This window comes from Leptodactylus fuscus, chromosome 6 (genome assembly GCF_031893055.1).
Source record: "Leptodactylus fuscus isolate aLepFus1 chromosome 6, aLepFus1.hap2, whole genome shotgun sequence".
Classification (NCBI taxonomy): Eukaryota; Metazoa; Chordata; class Amphibia; order Anura; family Leptodactylidae; genus Leptodactylus; species Leptodactylus fuscus.
In genome coordinates, this window is record NC_134270.1 from 121,102,428 (window position 1) to 121,119,589 (window position 17,162).

Genomic DNA, 17,162 nt, shown 5'->3' on the forward strand with positions numbered 1-17,162 from the left:
TTAGCGCCATATTTTTAATTTTTACAAGTAGTTAGAGAATTAAAAGCCCCCCCCACACACACACACACAGTTTATCACACAATGTCTCCTGAACACGGCAATACCCCATATGTGGCCATAATCTGCTGTATGGGAACATGGCGGGGCTCAGAATGGAAAGAGGGCTATTTGGCTTTTGAGGGCAGTTTTCTGGTGCCATGTCGCATTTGCAGAGCCCCTAAAGTACCAATACAATGGAAACCCCTCAAAAGTGACCCCATTTTAGAAACTACACCTGTCAAGGAATGAATAAAGGGGTATTATCATTTTGAGCCTAAAAATTCTTCCCAAAAATTAATGTACAAAATGAAAATTTTAATTTTTAAAGAAATATGTCATTTCGGTGCCCAATACGTTGCACCCACTTTGTGTTGTCAGAGACCTGCACTCCTGAAACTATTAAGTGGGCGATCCCGTGGGGCAAAAAATTATATATGTGGGTATAAACTGCTGCTTGGGCACACAGCAGGGCTCAGAAGGGAAGGAGCACTGCGCTTTTTAGCTTTTGGGGTACAGATTTAGAGAGACTTTCTGGGTGCCATGATGTTTTTGCAGAGCCCTGGAGGTGCCAGTGAACTGGAATTCCCCAAGAAGTGACCCCATTCTGTAAGGGCAATTTTAGGGTCTCTGCAAAAGTGTCATGGCATCCAAAAAAAAAACAAACCCAAACCGTCTAAGTCTGTGCTACAAAAACCCAATAACCCTTCTTCCCTTCTGTGTCTGGCTGTGCCCTAATATCAATTTATACCCACATATGACATTACGTGCATTATCCCGGGTACACCAGTATCATACATGTGTCATATATGTGCCATAAACTGTAGTTTGGGCGCACAGCAGGGCGCAGAAGGGAAGGAGCGCTATGTGGCTTTTGGAGCGCAGATTCAGATGTTTGGTATCTGGACGCCATGTCATGTTTGTAGAGCCTATAAGGTACCAGAAAAGTGGATTCCCCAAAGGAGTGACCCCAGTTTGAAAACTGCACCCCTCAAAGAATTTATCAGGGGGTGTAGTGAGTATTGGTATCCCGGACGTGACTGCACAGCGGATGGCGAAGAGGGAATATATAAGTTGTGCGGAGGACATTGCAAACACCGAATTTCCTACTATGACCCAGTAGCTCCTATGATTGGGGGAGTCACTCTGGGGGTCACTTTGGGGGTCACTTCTGGTGTCTTTTCACTCATAAGCTGTAAATCTGGGGTGTCCCCTGATATTCACTCGCACAGCTTATATATTCCCTTCCTGACGCAGCCAGTTGTGTTCTAATAATTTGGCGATTTTTGCGGGCTTTTGTTCTTGCATTACTAGATGCTATATTTTCTTTATTTTTCTGGTGACGCGGCCATATAAGGGCTTGTTGTTTGCGGGATGAGATGTATTTTGTAATGACACCATTTTTGGGTGCCTACAACTTACTGAATACATTTTATTAACTCTTTTTTTGCTGGATTTAAATAAAAAAAATCAATTCCGGTATTGCGTTTTACCTTGTAAATTTTTCGCCATGCAGCGTACAGTATAAGTAACATATTATCTTTATTCTGCGGGTCGGTACGGTTACGGCGATACCTTATTTATATGATTTTTTTATGCGTAACTAATTCTGCAGAACAAAAACACATTTGGAGACATAAATCAATGTTTTTTGCATCGCCATCTTCTGAGAGGCGTAACATTTTTATTTTTTGGTTGACAGTGTTGGTTGGGGGCTTATTTTTTGTGGGACAATGTGTGCTTTTTATTGGTACTGTTGTGAGGTGCATTTGACTTTTTGATCACTTTTTATAGCACATTCTATAAGGTGAGATGGCGAAAAATCACTACTTCCGGCGGTTTTTTTCCAGTTTTTTTTTTCCGTCATTCACCGTGTACATTAAATATTGTTTCAGTTTTATTGTACAGATTGTTACGGACACGGCGATACCAAATATGTATTGTTTTTATTAATTTTTAGGTTTTTTTTTTATATAATTCATTTTCTATAGAAAAAAAAGGGTTTTTGGGGCTTGATAACTTTATTAATTGTTTCAAAACACTTTTTTTTTTTCCACTTTTTTTTTAACTTTCTCATGTGTCCCTATGGGACACTTAGAAGAGTGATGATTGCATCACCTACTCCTCTGTTACAGAGTGAGTCACAGGCTGCAGTAAGAGCCTGCACGTCTCACTCAGTAAACAGGAAGTGAGGGCTCTCGGCTCGTGCGGACGGGACAGCTCAGCTCCAGGAGATCCCGGCCAGGATACAAGAGGTAAGTGGGACTCAGGGCTGCCAGGGGTGACTAATCAGACCCCTGGCTACATGGTAGGGATACCAGCACCCCCCGATCTTGCAAGAGGGGGGTGCCGGGGATCCCTAAAAGATCGGGCAACCCGTTGTTTGCCGTGATCATGTTTGATCACGGCAATCAACGGGTTAAAACCCAAAATCGGCACTCATGTCCGATGGAGGGGGATGGAGCAGGGTGTTAGTTGTCAGATACAACTAACACCCGCTCCAAGAACGCCCGCACTGCGCTGCGGGGATTGTTTACATCCATGACGTACTATTACTTCATGGGTCGTTAAGTACCTAGCACCCATGAAGTAATAGTACGTCATGGGTCGCTAAGGGGTTAAGCATCAAAAATCACTATGATGCCGGGAATCCCGTCTCCAGATGTGATTCAGTCTTGGAAGCGCGGGGAATATACGGTTTGCATTTTATGGACCATATTTCCCCATGTGCATCCAGCCTTAGGCTTCCTTAGACTGGTTTTGTTCCAATACCTATGACGCAAGATACAATTATATACAATTCATGTATAAGGTCCAATGAACTTTATTATACTTGGCTCTTCTCACTCCATAGGTTTCTGTTTGGTGAGCGGCCATTCTGGTGGGTCCATGAAACTGGTCTACATGACGAATATAACCTGAAGCAGTTCCCTTCCACTTGTGAGACAGGCCCTGGTCAGTGCAGACAAACTATCAAGGCTTTTTCACTTATATAGGCAATATCAACTATATTATATGTGGCACTAACCCTAAATTCTGTACTTAGGAAGTCCTTCAGGGCACTGCATGATCACTGGAGCTGCCCTATGGCCGATAACAATGTTCTGCACTGAGCTGTTGCCGAGGTAAGACACAAGGGTTACTTTGCTCCTTAGACTATCGTAGAACGACTTTCAGCCTAATGTGGTCCATAAGTGCTATTTATCCCATTCCTTAACCAAGATTTTTTTTCCAGACACAATTTAACTTTTAGTGGAGTTTCCAGTCATGTGTAGCTCCTTCTGTTCTAGTTTATTTGAGAACATTGGCACTGGAAGGGTTTCTCCTGTCTCCTGGCTCTCTCTAGAATTTCATTGGCAGCAAGTACAGTTCTCTTAGGTCTTAGTCTTGTACTCACCAGTTACAACTATGCTAACATATACATATCTTATTCAGGGGCATGATCCAGACAATGCCGCTCATATTCTACAGCTTACTGATGGTGGGGATTGCAGTCTCTAGACTCCTTATCCTAGCACACTTTCCTCACCAGGTTGTCGCTGGAATCCTTACAGGTAAGAGATATCATGCATTTGGTTACTGTAATACTGTGGCTCATTCAATCACGCCATTCGCTTCTTGGTTTGGTGAAGGGGTTTTAAAAGCTAAATAACTGATGACCTCTCCTTAAGACAGGTCATCAATTAAAGATTGGTGTGGGATCCACATGAATCATCTTTTCATGACCTAACTTAAAGCGGTATTCCCACAAGTATATCTGTAGTTATTGGCGTGTTTAGACATTTTAGACATTAACCAAGCGATGACTTCCTTATTGCGGTCAGGTCGTCGTCTTGTGCATATGCTGTCCCACTTGATAACCTTTTCACAATAAGGAAATCATGGCTAAGTTTCTGACAAGTTCCTGTCACCACTAGGATGGTTAGAGAAAATCTTTAAAACGCTGCAGAATTTTGAATTAGAATACACAGGGTCTAGGGAAGTAATAACTTTTAGAAAGACACAAAGAAAAATTCCCTATTAAAATATAACTTTTAATGGTATCTGTTAAAACGTGAATCCCCTCAGTAAAAAAGGTATAGTGCTGCAGGGTAAATAGGGAGTTTTTAATACCAGTAGGAGCTAAGTAGGGGGTACCGGATGAGTGGGACTGATCCCTCCAAACAGTCCTAAATCACTATTCCTACACCAAGTCTACACTCACCGGCCACTTTATTAGGTACACCTGTCCAACTGCTCGTTAACACTTAATTTCTAATCAGCCAATCACATGGCAGCAACTCAGTGCATTTAGGCATGTAGACATGATCAAGACAATCTCCTGCAGTTCAAACCGAGCATCAGTATGGGGAAGAAAGGTGATTTGAGTGCCTTTGAACGTGGCATGGTTGTTGGTGCCAGAAGGGCTGGTCTGAGTATTTCAGAAACTGCTGATCTACTGGGATTTTCACGCACAACCATCTCTAGGGTTTACAGAGAATGGTCCGGAAAAGAAAAAACATCCATTGAGCGGCAGTTCTGTGGGCGGAAATGCGTTGTTGATGCCAGAGGTCAGAGGAGAATGGCCAGACTGGTTCGAGCTGATAGAAAGGCAACAGTGACTCAAATAGCCACCCGTTACAACCAAGGTAGCCAGAAGAGCATCTCTGAACGCACAGTACGTCGAACTTTGAGGCAGATGGGCTACAGCAGCAGAAGACCACACCGGGTGCCACTCCTTTCAGCTAAGAACAGGAAACTGAGGCTACAATTTGCACAAGCTCATCGAAATTGGACAATTGAAGATTGGAAAAACGTTGCCTGGTCTGATGAGTCTCGATTTCTGCTGCGACATTTGGATGGTAGGGTCAGAATTTGGCGTCAACAATATGAAAGCATGGATCCATCCTGCCTTGTATCAACGGTTCAGGCTGGTGGTGGTGGTGTCATGGTGTGGGGAATATTTTCTTGGCACTCTTTGGGCCCCTTGGTACCAATTGAGCATCGTTGCAACGCCAAAGCCTACCTGAGTATTGTTGCTGACCATGTCCATCCCTTTATTATCTCAATGTACCCAACATCTGATGGCTACTTTCAGCAGGATAATGCGCCATGTCATAAAGCTGGAATCATCTCAGACAGAGTTTCTTGAACATGACAATGAGTTCACTGTACTCCAATGGCCTCCACAGTCACCAGATCTCAATCCAATATAGCATCTTTGGGATGTGGTGGAACGGGAGATTCGCATCATGGATGTGCAGCCGACAAATCTGCGGCAACTGTGTGATGCCATCATGTCAATATGGACCAAAATCTCTGAGGAATGCTTCCAGCACCTTGTTGAATCTATGCCACGAAGAATTGAGGCAGTTCTGAAGGCAAAAGGGGGTCCAACCCGTTACTAGCATGGTGTACCTAATAAAGTGGCCGGTGAGTGTAGTTCCCCTCTGTAATACTCTATTTGCTCCTGTTGTGACTCCTGCCCTTTCAAGCACTGAATTTAGATACAAGCCAGTAGCTGCATAGATACACAGCCAGTGAGTTAGGTCCTATAATCTCAGCTAATGAAGCCCTGTCCTGTCAATCCATAGGAAAGGGGGCTGCTAGACATCCAGACCCTCACTGCATAACACCCTATAAACTAATCAATTACACCTCAACGCTGAGATTATAGGACCTAACTCACTGGCTGTGTATCTATGCAGCTACTGGCTTGTATCTAAATTCAGTGCTTGAAAGGGCAGGAGTCACAATAGGAGCAAATAGAGTATTACAGAGGGGAACTAGACTTGGTGTAGGAATAGTGATTTAGGACTGTTTGGAGGGATCAGTCCCACTCATCCGGTACCCCCTACTTAGCTCCTACTGGTATTGAAAACTCCCTATTTACCCTGCAGCACTATACCTTTTTTACTGAGGGGATTCACGTTTTAACAGATACCATTAAAAGTTATATTTTAATAGGGAATTTTTCTTTAGAATTTTGAATTACTTATATTTGCAAAAATGTTTATTAAATTATCTGCAAATCTAAATATGCTGATGTTTTGGGGAATATGCCTTTAACCCCTTAGCGACCTTTGACGTACTATTACTTCATGGGAGCTTGGTACTTAGCGACCCATGAGGTAATAGTACGTCATGGTTATAAATAGTCTCCGTGTCTCAAGAGACGCTAACTGTAAGAAGGTTGCTGCTGTCCATGACAGCAGACAACCTTCTCCACGTGAATCGGGAGGTTTAACCCCCTCCCTGCCACTTAGATCGCTGAAAATGACCGATCTATTCAGATCGGTAAATTTCAGCTTTCCGGCAGCTTTCCGGCACAGATCATTGGATCTGCGCCGGCAGATGTCAGTAAAAGTGACAGGGATTGGAGGTATACATACCACCAATCCCTGTCGAGTGTTTGGGGGGCGTACAGTGGCGCCAACCATCCAGATGTTGCAATTGGTTGATCGGCACGTGTCACGGCCGATCAACCAATTGCAGGCTTGCAGGACAGTGTTAACCGGGGGTCACTTTGCTTCCCATGTCAGTTCCCCTGGGACTTGCGAGCAGAGTAGACCTCCGTGCTGCCCTGTGAGCCTTCTGTGCGTTACCGCTGCTGCTGCGTGTCTTCAGTGACATATTTGATCTGATCAGAGCTCCGTCGCTGCTGCTGCCAGCCACCCTCTCCTGTCATTCCTAAAAATCTCTCCCCAGCCACTCCACCCTCCCATCCCCATCCCCATCCCCTTCTCATCCCCCCTCTCCACCAACCTCTGATCTCACGTCTGGCTGCATCAGCTCCTAAAAAGTTCTGCAATCTGCACCTAGCCAGTGGGTGCAGAACAGAGCCTCCCTCCCCCTTCTTCCTGACTGCTGGTAAAATTAACACTTTACCAGCAGAACTTTTTTTGGAAAGCCCTTCTTGGTTTTTTTTTTTTAGTTAGTTTCTGCAATAAAGATATAGTGTGTGTGTGTATATATATAAATATATACACACACTTCTATCTGTATTATTGCAGTTCAATTTTAGCTAGGAGAAGAATTTTTTTCTAAACTCAGTTTTTTTCTAAAGCGCAGTGATCAGTAACAAATAAACGTTACTGATCACATCTGTACTTTTTTGCGCACTTTTTTTCTAGTTAGATTTAGTAATAAAATATATATAGACTGCTCCGTCTATTTTATATTTTATTAGTTCAATTTTAGTTAGAAGAAAAGAATCTTTTTTTTTTTTTCCTTTGTGCCTAAACTCAACGCAGTGATCAGTAACAAATAAACGTTACTGATCACATCTGTACTTTTTGCGCACTTTTTTTCTAGTTAGACTTAGTAATAAAATATATATAGACTGCTCCGTCTATTTTATATTTTATTAGTTCAATTTTAGTTAGAAGAAAAGAATCTTTTTTTTTTTTCCTTTGTGCCTAAACTCAACGCAGTGATCAGTAACAAATAAACGTTACTGATCACATCTGTACTTTTTGCGCACTTTTTTTCTAGTTAGATTTAGTAATAAAATATATATAGACTGCTCCGTCTATTTTAAATTTTATTAGTTCAATTTTAGTTAGAAGAAAAGAATCTTTTTTTTTTTTTTCTTTTGTGCCTAAACTCAACGCAGTGATCAGTAACAAATAAACGTTACTGATCACATCTGTACTTTTTGCGCACTTTTTTTCTAGTTAATTCAATTTTAGTTAGAAGAAAAGAATCTTTTTTTTTTCCTTTGTGCTACTCAGCGCAGTGATCAGTAACAAATAAACGTTAGTGATCACATCTGTACTTTTTTTGCAGGTTTTTTTTTTTTTACATCAAATACACGTGTTAAAGCACAACACACACCCCACACTTTGAATTTTCAATAAAGTTTCAAGAAATAAAGTTTTATATACTTAAGTAAAACACCACACACACACAAAAATGTCCCAACAGTCCCAATCATCCCAAAGAAGGTTTTCAGTAGAAGAGGCGTACGCCATACTGGCCTCTGACACTGATACCGCCAGCGAGGGAGAAGAGGAAAATGCCCCATTCCTTTATTTTTCCTCTTCTTCTTCCTCCTCCTCCTCCTCATCCAGTGATGAGCAACCCCAAAGGAGGCGCCCCAGAACAATTGCTGATTTAGTTGCCACACCTGTAGAGCCCATGTGGACCCCACCACCAGAAAATTTTGAACCTCAGCTTCCTGACTTTGTTGCCCGGTCAGGAATACAAATTGAGACTGAGGGCTTCAGAGAAAATGACTTTTTCAAAATCTTTTTCTCTGATGAGTTTGTAGATCTTATGGTGGCCCAAACGAATTTGTACGCCGTACAATTTTTGGAACAAAATGCCACCTCTTCCTATGCCAGGCCACAGAACTGGACCCCAGTAAATGCAGCAGAAATGAAGATTTTCTGGGGTCTTATTCTGCATATGGGCATAGTGAAAAAACCTAAAATTCGTCAGTATTGGAGTACAGATGTCTTGCACAACACTCCAATCTATCGAATGGCTATGACCAGGAAGCGGTTTGAAAGTATCCTAAAGTTAATTCATTATAATGATAATTCCCAGTGCCCGCCCCAAGATGCCCCAAATTTTGACCGCTTATACAAAGTTAGGCCAGTTATTGAACACTTTAGTACCAAATTTGCAGAGTCCTACATCCCTGATCAGAACATTGCAATTGATGAGTCTCTGATCAGTTTCAAAGGGAGGCTAAAATTCCGCCAATACTTGCCCAGTAAGCGGGCACGGTATGGCATTAAAATGTATAAGCTATGTGAGAGCAGTTCAGGATACACTTATAAATTTAGGGTGTATGAAGGAAGGGACACAAGGATTGAGCCCCCAGACTGCCCCCCAATCCTAGGAGTTAGTGGGAAAATTGTGTGGGATTTGATGCACCCACTGCTGGACAAGGGTTATCACCTCTATGTGGATAACTTTTACACCAGCATCCCACTCTTTAGATCCCTGAGTTCCAGAGGAACTGCAGCTTGTGGGACTGTGCGCAGAAATCAAAGAGGCCTCCCTAGGGCACATATTGAGCAGTGCCTCAGAAAGGGTGAGAGTAGTGCCATCTGCAATGAAAATATGCTGCTGGTCAAGTATAAGGACAAGAGGGATGTTTTTGTACTGACCACAATTCATGGCAGCGGCAGCACCTCTGTCCCTGTGCGTGGCACCAGTACCACTGTCTCCAAGCCAGACTGCATCCTGGCATACAATAAGTACATGGGAGGGGTTGATCTATCTGATCAAGTCCTAAAGCCCTACAGTGCCATGCGAAAAACAAGAGTGTGGTACAAAAAGCTGGCCATGCACATGGTTCAGATGGCATTGTATAACGCGTACGTGCTATCACGATGTGCAGGCCACACAGGAACTTTCCTTGAGTTTCAGGAGACAATTATCAAGACCCTGATATTTGGGGACCTAGAAGTGCCAGGCCCCAGTACTTCTGAAACTCAAGGTTCCCGTATAGTACCAGGGCAACATTTTCCCGGCGAAGTCCCCCAAACTGCTAAAAAAGGGAAAAACCAAAAAAGATGCAGAGTGTGTTACAAAAGAGGAATAAGGAGAGACACCACTTATCAGTGTGACACCTGCCCTGATAAACCTGGCTTGTGCATGAAGGAGTGCTTTAGATTGTACCACACTTCCATGGAATATTAATTTTAGAATTTATTTTCCATGGAATATCGCCTCCTTATACCATCACGTATTCTGCACACAATTACTTTCATCCGGTTATGCAGTAATTTCTGCAAAATAAATTATTGCCATACAAGCTGCATCCAAATGTTTGCTATACTTGGGTGCAATTTAACACTGACGTCACTGAAGTCAAGGGGTCTAGTTTCCAAAATGGGGTCACATTTTTGGGGGCTTTCACTGTTTTGGCACTTCAAGGCCTCTGCAAATGTGACATGGTAACTAAAACCAATTTCAGCCAAATATACCCTCCAACTATTGTTCTATCCCACTGTGTGACCATACATCACTTTACGTCCACATGTGGGGCATTTCTGTAGTTGGGAGAAAATGCTTGACAATTTGTGGGGTGCATTTTCTCTTTTAACCCCTTGTGGAAATGCAAAATTTGGGGTTAAAGCAACATTTTATAGCAAAAAATGTTACTTTTCCTTTTGTTGGGCCAATTCTGCTACACTCCTGTAGGGTCAAAGGGCTCACTATACCCCTTGATAAATTCCTTGAGGGGTCTAGTTTCCAAAATGGGGTGACATTTTGGGGGTTTCCCCTGTTTTGGCACCTTGGGGGCTCTGCAAACGGGACATGGTGCCTGAAAAGTATTCTAGCAAAATCTGGCCTACAAAATCCAATTAGCGCTCCATCCGTTCTGAGAGCGATTGTGTGCCCGTACATTAGGGTACCAGCACATATGGGGTATTGTCGTGTTCGGGAGAAATTGTGTAACAAAATGTGGGGTGCAATTTTTCCTTTGACCCCTTGTGAAGATGAAAAATTTGGGGCTACAGTGACATTTTATTATAAAAAAAGTAATTTTTCATTTTCACATCTCAATGGTAAAAAAATCTGTGAAACACCTGTAGGGTCTAAGTGCTCACTATACCCCTTGATAAATTCCTTGAGGGGTCTAGTTTCCAAAATGGGGTCATTTTGGGGGGGTTTCTACTGTTCTGGCACTTCAGGGGCTCTCCAAATGCAACATGGTGCCTGAAACAGATTCCAGATAAATTTGCCCTCCAAAATCCCAATAGCGCTCCTTCCGCTCTGGACCTTACAGCGTGCCCATAGATCATTTTACATCCACATATGGGGCATTTCTGTAGTTGGGAGAAAATGCTTGACAATTTGTGGGGTGCATTTTCTCTTTTAACCCCTTGTGGAAATGCAAAATTTGGGGTTAAAGCAACATTTTATAGCAAAAAATGTTACTTTTCCTTTTGTTGGGCCAATTCTGCTACACTCCTGTAGGGTCAAAGGGCTCACTATACCCCTTGATAAATTCCTTGAGGGGTCTAGTTTCCAAAATGGGGTCACATTTTGGGGGTTTTCCCTGTTTTGGCACCTTGGGGGCTCTGCAAACGGGACATGGTGCCTGAAAAGTATTCTAGCAAAATCTGGCCTACAAAATCCAATTAGCGCTCCATCCGTTCTGAGAGCGATTGTGTGCCCGTACATTAGGGTACCAGCACATATGGGGTATTGTCGTGTTCGGGAGAAATTGTGTAACAAAATGTGGGGTGCAGTTTCTCCTTTAACCCTTAGTAAATGTGTAAATTCTAGGGCTAAATGAATATATTAGTGACAGAAATTGAAAAATGTAAATTTGACCTCCATTTTGCTGTAATTGCTGTGAAATGCTGAAAGGGTTAAGAAACTTTCTAACTGCTGTTTTGGATTCTTTCAGGAGTGCAGTTTTTAGAATGGGGTGACTTTTGGGGGGTTTTATTAGAGGGGCCTTTCAATTTCCCTTCAGAACTGAACTAGTCCCTTGAAAAATGTGTTTTGGAAATTTTCTTGAAAATTTGGAAAATTACTGCTTCACTTGTAAGCCTTATAATTTCTGAAAAAAATGAAAGGGTGCTTAAAATTTGATTGCCACATAAATATGAGACATGGTTAATTATATTTATGAAAAAATTTGGGTAGTATGACTTTCTATTTGAAAGGCTTGCAATTTCAAAGTTTGAAAACTGCATTTTTTTCAAAATTTTCACCAAATTTCCTATTTTTTCATAATTAAAGACAAAACATATTGTCGAAAATTTACTACTGACATGAAGTACAATGTGTTACAAAAAAACAATCTCAGAATCACTTGTGTAAGTTAAAGCGTCTCAAAGTTATTGACATTTAAAGTGACACATGTCAGTTTTGAAAAAAGAGGCCTGGTCCTTAAGTCACTTTTGGGCTGTGTCTCTATGGGGTTAAAGAGGACCTTTCATCAGATTGGGCACAGGCAGTTCTATATACTGCTGGAATGCCGACAGTGCGCTGAATTCAGTGCACTATCGGCTTTCCCGATCTGTGTCCCGGGTAAAGCGCTATCGGTCCTGGTACTGTAGCGCTTTACAGTCAGAAGGGCGTTTCTGACAGTTAGCCAGGGACGCCCTTCTGCCCAGCAGCGCCTATCGCGCTGTACTGTGGAGCGGGGAGGAACGCCCCCTCCCCTCCTTATAATACTCGTCTATGGACGAGCACTGTGAGCAGAGGGAGGGGGCGTTCCTCCCCGCTCACACTGTACAGCGTGATAGGCGCTGCTGTGGAGAAGGAGGTTCCTGACTGACTGTCAGAGACGCCCGTCTGACTGTAAATCGCTACGGTACCGGGACCGATAGCGCTTTACCTGGGGCACATATCGGAAAAGCCGACAGTGTGCTGAATTCAGTGCACTGTCGGCTTTCCAGCAGTATAGAGAACTGCCTGTGCCCAATCTGATGAAAGGTCCTCTTTAAGGATTTCAGTCATCAGTTTAAAGGTCCCAGAAAACCTCTTTATCTGATCCGCCTGTATTTAGGTACTGGAAGTTACACTGTTGCTCAAAGGCAGTACATCCATTATCTTGGGGTTGTGTTTGACTCTTCTGCTCCTGATTATCAACCATTTCCAGATTTCATTCTTTTCTTTCTGTGGTAACAGCAAAACTCATTTTGTCCTGATTCATTCTCACGCTCAGCTCATCATTATGAAGTCTTCCTTCTCTCTTCTTCTGTTCCTTAGCTGCTATGGACTCCTAGTATATCTTCTCTTCTCAGCATATGTGTGTCTACGTCTGTAATATATTACTGTGTATTATCCTGTATCTGTATTACTATGCTGCTGTAACACACTGAAATTTCCCTACTGTGGGACTATTAAAGGATTATCTTATCTTATCATAGATCAGAGACTCCCTCCTCAGGGCCAAACCTCTGAGATCTTCGCCATCTCATAGTTGTCATGGATGGATTGTCATGGTACAATAGGCCTGCCCCTATCATAAACTGCTGCAGAATATGTTGGTGCTATATAAATAAATATTAATATCTGACATTTGTGGTCGTAGAATTACACTTTTAACTTGCTGTGATACAATGTTGATGTAAAGTTAACCAAACTAAATTTCTTTCCCCTGTTTCTTCTAGGTGTGTTCTTAGGATACTTCCTGCAACGTAATGTTCCCCATCACCGCAGTTTTCGTTTTTTTGCATGTGCGTCACTGTGTCTGATGTTTGGGGCTCTTCTTGTATACTGGGGAATGAGTGCATTTGGAGTAGATCTCTCTTGGTGAGTATGATTTTGGCATATAGTAGATATACTGTATAATTTCACTATGGTTGGTGTACATAATGATGTCATGTATTATAGGATATATTAATAGGTTGTGTTAAAGGGGCTCTATCATTGGGAAAAGTCATTTTTAGCTAAGCACATACTTGCATAGCCTTTAGAAAGTCTATTCCACACATACCTTTTGTATGTAAATCGCCACAGTGGTTTTTGAATGAGCCTGTTTTTATTCACATGCTAATTAGCCTCTAGCCAGCACCCGGAAGTCTCATCGTGCACCCTCTGCCTATTCTTTCCTATGTATGCTGCTGATGACTTCCTGCTTCCTGTTTGCACACACAGATAGGAGAGGAGTGCTGCTGGGAACTTCCTGTGCTGGCTGGAAGCTAATTAGCATATGAATTAAAACGGACTTATTCAAAAGCCACTGAAGCAATTTACATACAAAAGGTATGTGTGAAATAGCATTTTCTAAAGGCTATGCAAGTATGTGCTTAGTTAAAAATGACTTTTCCCAATGATAGAGCCCCTTTAAGGAGTAAGAGAGCTGGAGCTCTAGTGCCACCTCTTCTGTGGCTGCAGTATAAGTCAGCAGGCCTTGCAACATTATATAGGATACAAGCTAAACCTGCAGACAACCATTTTTTCAATGCAGAGCAGGGTAGTGGATGACCATGTGAGAGACATAGGTCTAGGAAGAATTATTTCTTCTTGTGGAAACTGGAAGTCTTGTAGGTTAACCAATCCCATGTGAATTATGGACTAAACTATCTGCCATGATACACATATGCCAAATACACATAAGCGTTCACTATTATAGCCCTAGTCAAGTTAGGTAATTATTAATCACTACTTTTTTTTGTTCCATGGTGCTAGGTCCATCCATCTAGCCACTGAATGGTGTACAAAGGCTGAATGGATACGGCCGGAGACCAGACCCTTTTCATCAGTGACAAGAAGCGCAGGGAATGCTCTAGGACTGGGATTTGCCTTGCACTGCCCACTCTTCCGCAGACTGCACACAGACAATCCAAGCTGGCGTGAAAGGGGCATTTGTCTACTGCTGTCTTTTCTTTTCCTCAAGCTCCAGCAAGCACTTCCACTCCCAATATCCCCCCCATTACTCTACTACCTGCTGAACTTTCTGCGACATTGCACATGTCCCCTAATTGTCATTATTCTGTCTCCTTACCTTGTAAGGGGTTTAGACTCAGGGGCTATGCAGAAAAGAGACTAAGGTAACCCCAACTCTATGAAAGATTTTGTTGAAATATTGAGATATTATCCAACCAGTGCATTATTGACCAGAGTTTATGGTTGGTATATGTGGCAATATGAATCAAAGTAAAGACAACGCAATGGAGTTGGCAGATGAGAGTAATATATATTCGGGAAGAGAAGACGCCTTAACTTTTTTCAGCCTTTGTGACGAAAAGGATGAGTTTCAGATTTTAAGTACAAAATCACTTGAACAAAAAATTCTGAATTTAGCAGAACGTGAGACCAAAATGTTTTGGACTATTAACTCGTTACAATCTTATAACACCTGTAAACGTATCCCACGTGGGTTGAGAATTTACAAAGAGCCAACAATGTATAGAGACGATGCAGAATTTATGGCTGAATGGAGACAACTGCATATTTAGCATTCGCTGAACATATTGAAATTGGTGTTAAAGAAAAACGAGCAGGAACATAAAAAAGTGGAAGCTGAGTTATTTAAAGCCAAATCAGAACTTAAATCCAGAATGAAAGAAGACATGTTTAATGGAGTTGTGAAACGTCTTGATAAAAAAGTTGCACTGATACAGGCAGAAATTAAAGAAAGAAAGCGGGATAAATTCCTAAGAGACAAGCAAGATTTCGAGTCTGGTTGTGTTTTTAATTGGAATGACAAAACTATAGGCGCAGGTTCCAATAATAGGCGACAATGGTCGGCCAAGAACAACAAAAAAGGTTTCTGGAATAAGGGTGCATTCACACTGAGTAAACGCTAGCTTATTTTGTAGAGTAAAATTACACTTGTAAATTTTGCTATCCCATTGACTTCAATGATATTTTTTTACAAGTGTAAAAATACGCCTGTAAAAAATACGCCTGTAAAAAATACGCCTGTAAAAATACGCCTGTAAAATGTCATTGAAGTCAATGGGATAGCAAAATTTACAAGTGTAATTTTACTCTACAAAATAAGCTAGCGTTTACTCAGTGTGAATGCACCCTAATAAGAGTTTTCGGAATAAGTCTCGGCCCTATCGACAGAGGGATTACTGGACGACGGAGACAGAGTCCAGTACCTCAGATGATCAGAGTTCCACGGCGGAGAATGTTACGGGGTTCCAGAGACCAGGACAGAAAGATAGGAGAGTTTTTTTTAGGAAGAAGCGCACCAGACGAGGAGGAAGAAGAAGGGCGGACAGGAACCAAACGAAAACAAGTGTCTTGGAGGAGATGACAGACGATCCCACCCACATATCTGCAGTGGTCAATTTGACTGATACGCATTTAGATAGCCATTGTTTGTCTGTGTTACAGAAAGGTTTAAATTTTGGATTGACAGAAGCCTTCGATCCAGTGGATTTTGAGATAGATTTATACAGAGGGATTAGGAAAATCAACTTGTATAAATTCTATGCTAATAAAAATAACGGTGAGAGTGAAAGAGAACCAGTTGAAAGAACCTTTGAGATAGGGCCTCTTGGCTTTTTTTCTGATGAGTGGTCAGAACAGGAGAGGGATGCATTGTTAAATCTCCACGTGTTGCAGAGTGAAGATATCGATCCGGTAAAAGACGACTTAGAGAAGAAATTTAGAGGAGGAGTCACTTCCCAGTTTGACCCTCCTGTAGTTCCAGGGAGTACCCTAGACTTATTTTTTACGCAGGTTATGAGAGAGGTTAAAGCCCTAGTTTATCATGAATGCCCCTCGAATTTAACCAGTAAAGAGAGAAAAGCCCTTAAATGGTTAAAAGATCAGGACCAACTAGTTTATAAAAAGGCCGATAAGGGTGGTAACACCGTGATTATGAGCAAAGAATACTATGTTAAGGAGGCTGTAAGGCAACTTTCTGACACAGCAACATATGTGAAGTTACAAGGGAATCCAACAGATAGAATTAAGAGGAAAGTGAACAGCTTTTTACGTACTTACGTCCAGAATGGCACTATTTCTAAAAAAAACGGGTGAGAAACTTTTAGTAGATCAGCCTGTAAGACCATGCTGGTACTTTTTACCTAAAATTCACAAATCTATGAGTAATCCCCCCGGACGCCCTATAGTGGCCAGTATGGGGTCCGTTCTTGAGCCAATTTCCCAATACATTGATTGGATGTTGCGACCTGTCCTGCATAATATACCAGCGTTCTTGCAGGATACTAAAGATTTTTTGAATACAATTAGGGGATTAGAATGGGAAGAGGGATATAAATTAATGTCAATTGACGTTGAAAGTTTATATTCCCGTATTCCCCATAAAGAAGGTGTTGAAGCCGTGGTCACTATTTTGAAACCAATGGCCGAAAGCGAAGAACGGATTAATTTTGTACAAGATGGTCTGAATTTAATCTTGAATAACAACTGTTTTATTTTCGACAATCAGTGGTATAGTCAAAGAACAGGCACCGCGATGGGGACGCCTGTGTCTTGCACTTATGCCAATATGTATCTGGCAATGTTTGAAGCAAAAAAGGTATTTACATCTAAGAACTTGTTCGCGAGCTCTATAAAATTATACTTAAAGGGGTTGGCCACTTTCTAACTAACAGTCTGTAATGTGTAGCCCAAAGATAAATAATAAACTTTCTCATAGACATTCATTTTCAATTCTACACCTGTCCCTTTATTTTTGAAGCCACGCCCCCCGCTTCCCTGGCTCTGACACTCCTCCTCTGACCACTGAGCTCGTGACATGG

At 41.9% G+C, this 17,162-nt stretch overlaps 1 protein-coding gene across 1 annotated transcript in view; it reads left to right on the plus strand.

Annotated features, from left to right (window-relative positions):
* G6PC3 (glucose-6-phosphatase catalytic subunit 3) overlaps nt 1-14,993 on the plus strand; it is a 38,972-nt gene extending 23,979 nt beyond the window's left edge. The window contains exons 3-7 of the mRNA XM_075278371.1: nt 2,891-2,991; nt 3,083-3,161; nt 3,472-3,590; nt 13,107-13,248; nt 14,128-14,993. Of these exons, the coding sequence (XP_075134472.1) occupies nt 2,891-2,991; nt 3,083-3,161; nt 3,472-3,590; nt 13,107-13,248; nt 14,128-14,488 (802 nt within the window). The 3' untranslated portion in view covers nt 14,489-14,993. The remainder of the gene's footprint in view (nt 1-2,890; nt 2,992-3,082; nt 3,162-3,471; nt 3,591-13,106; nt 13,249-14,127) is intronic.
* The last annotated feature ends 2,169 nt before the right edge of the window (nt 14,994-17,162 follow it).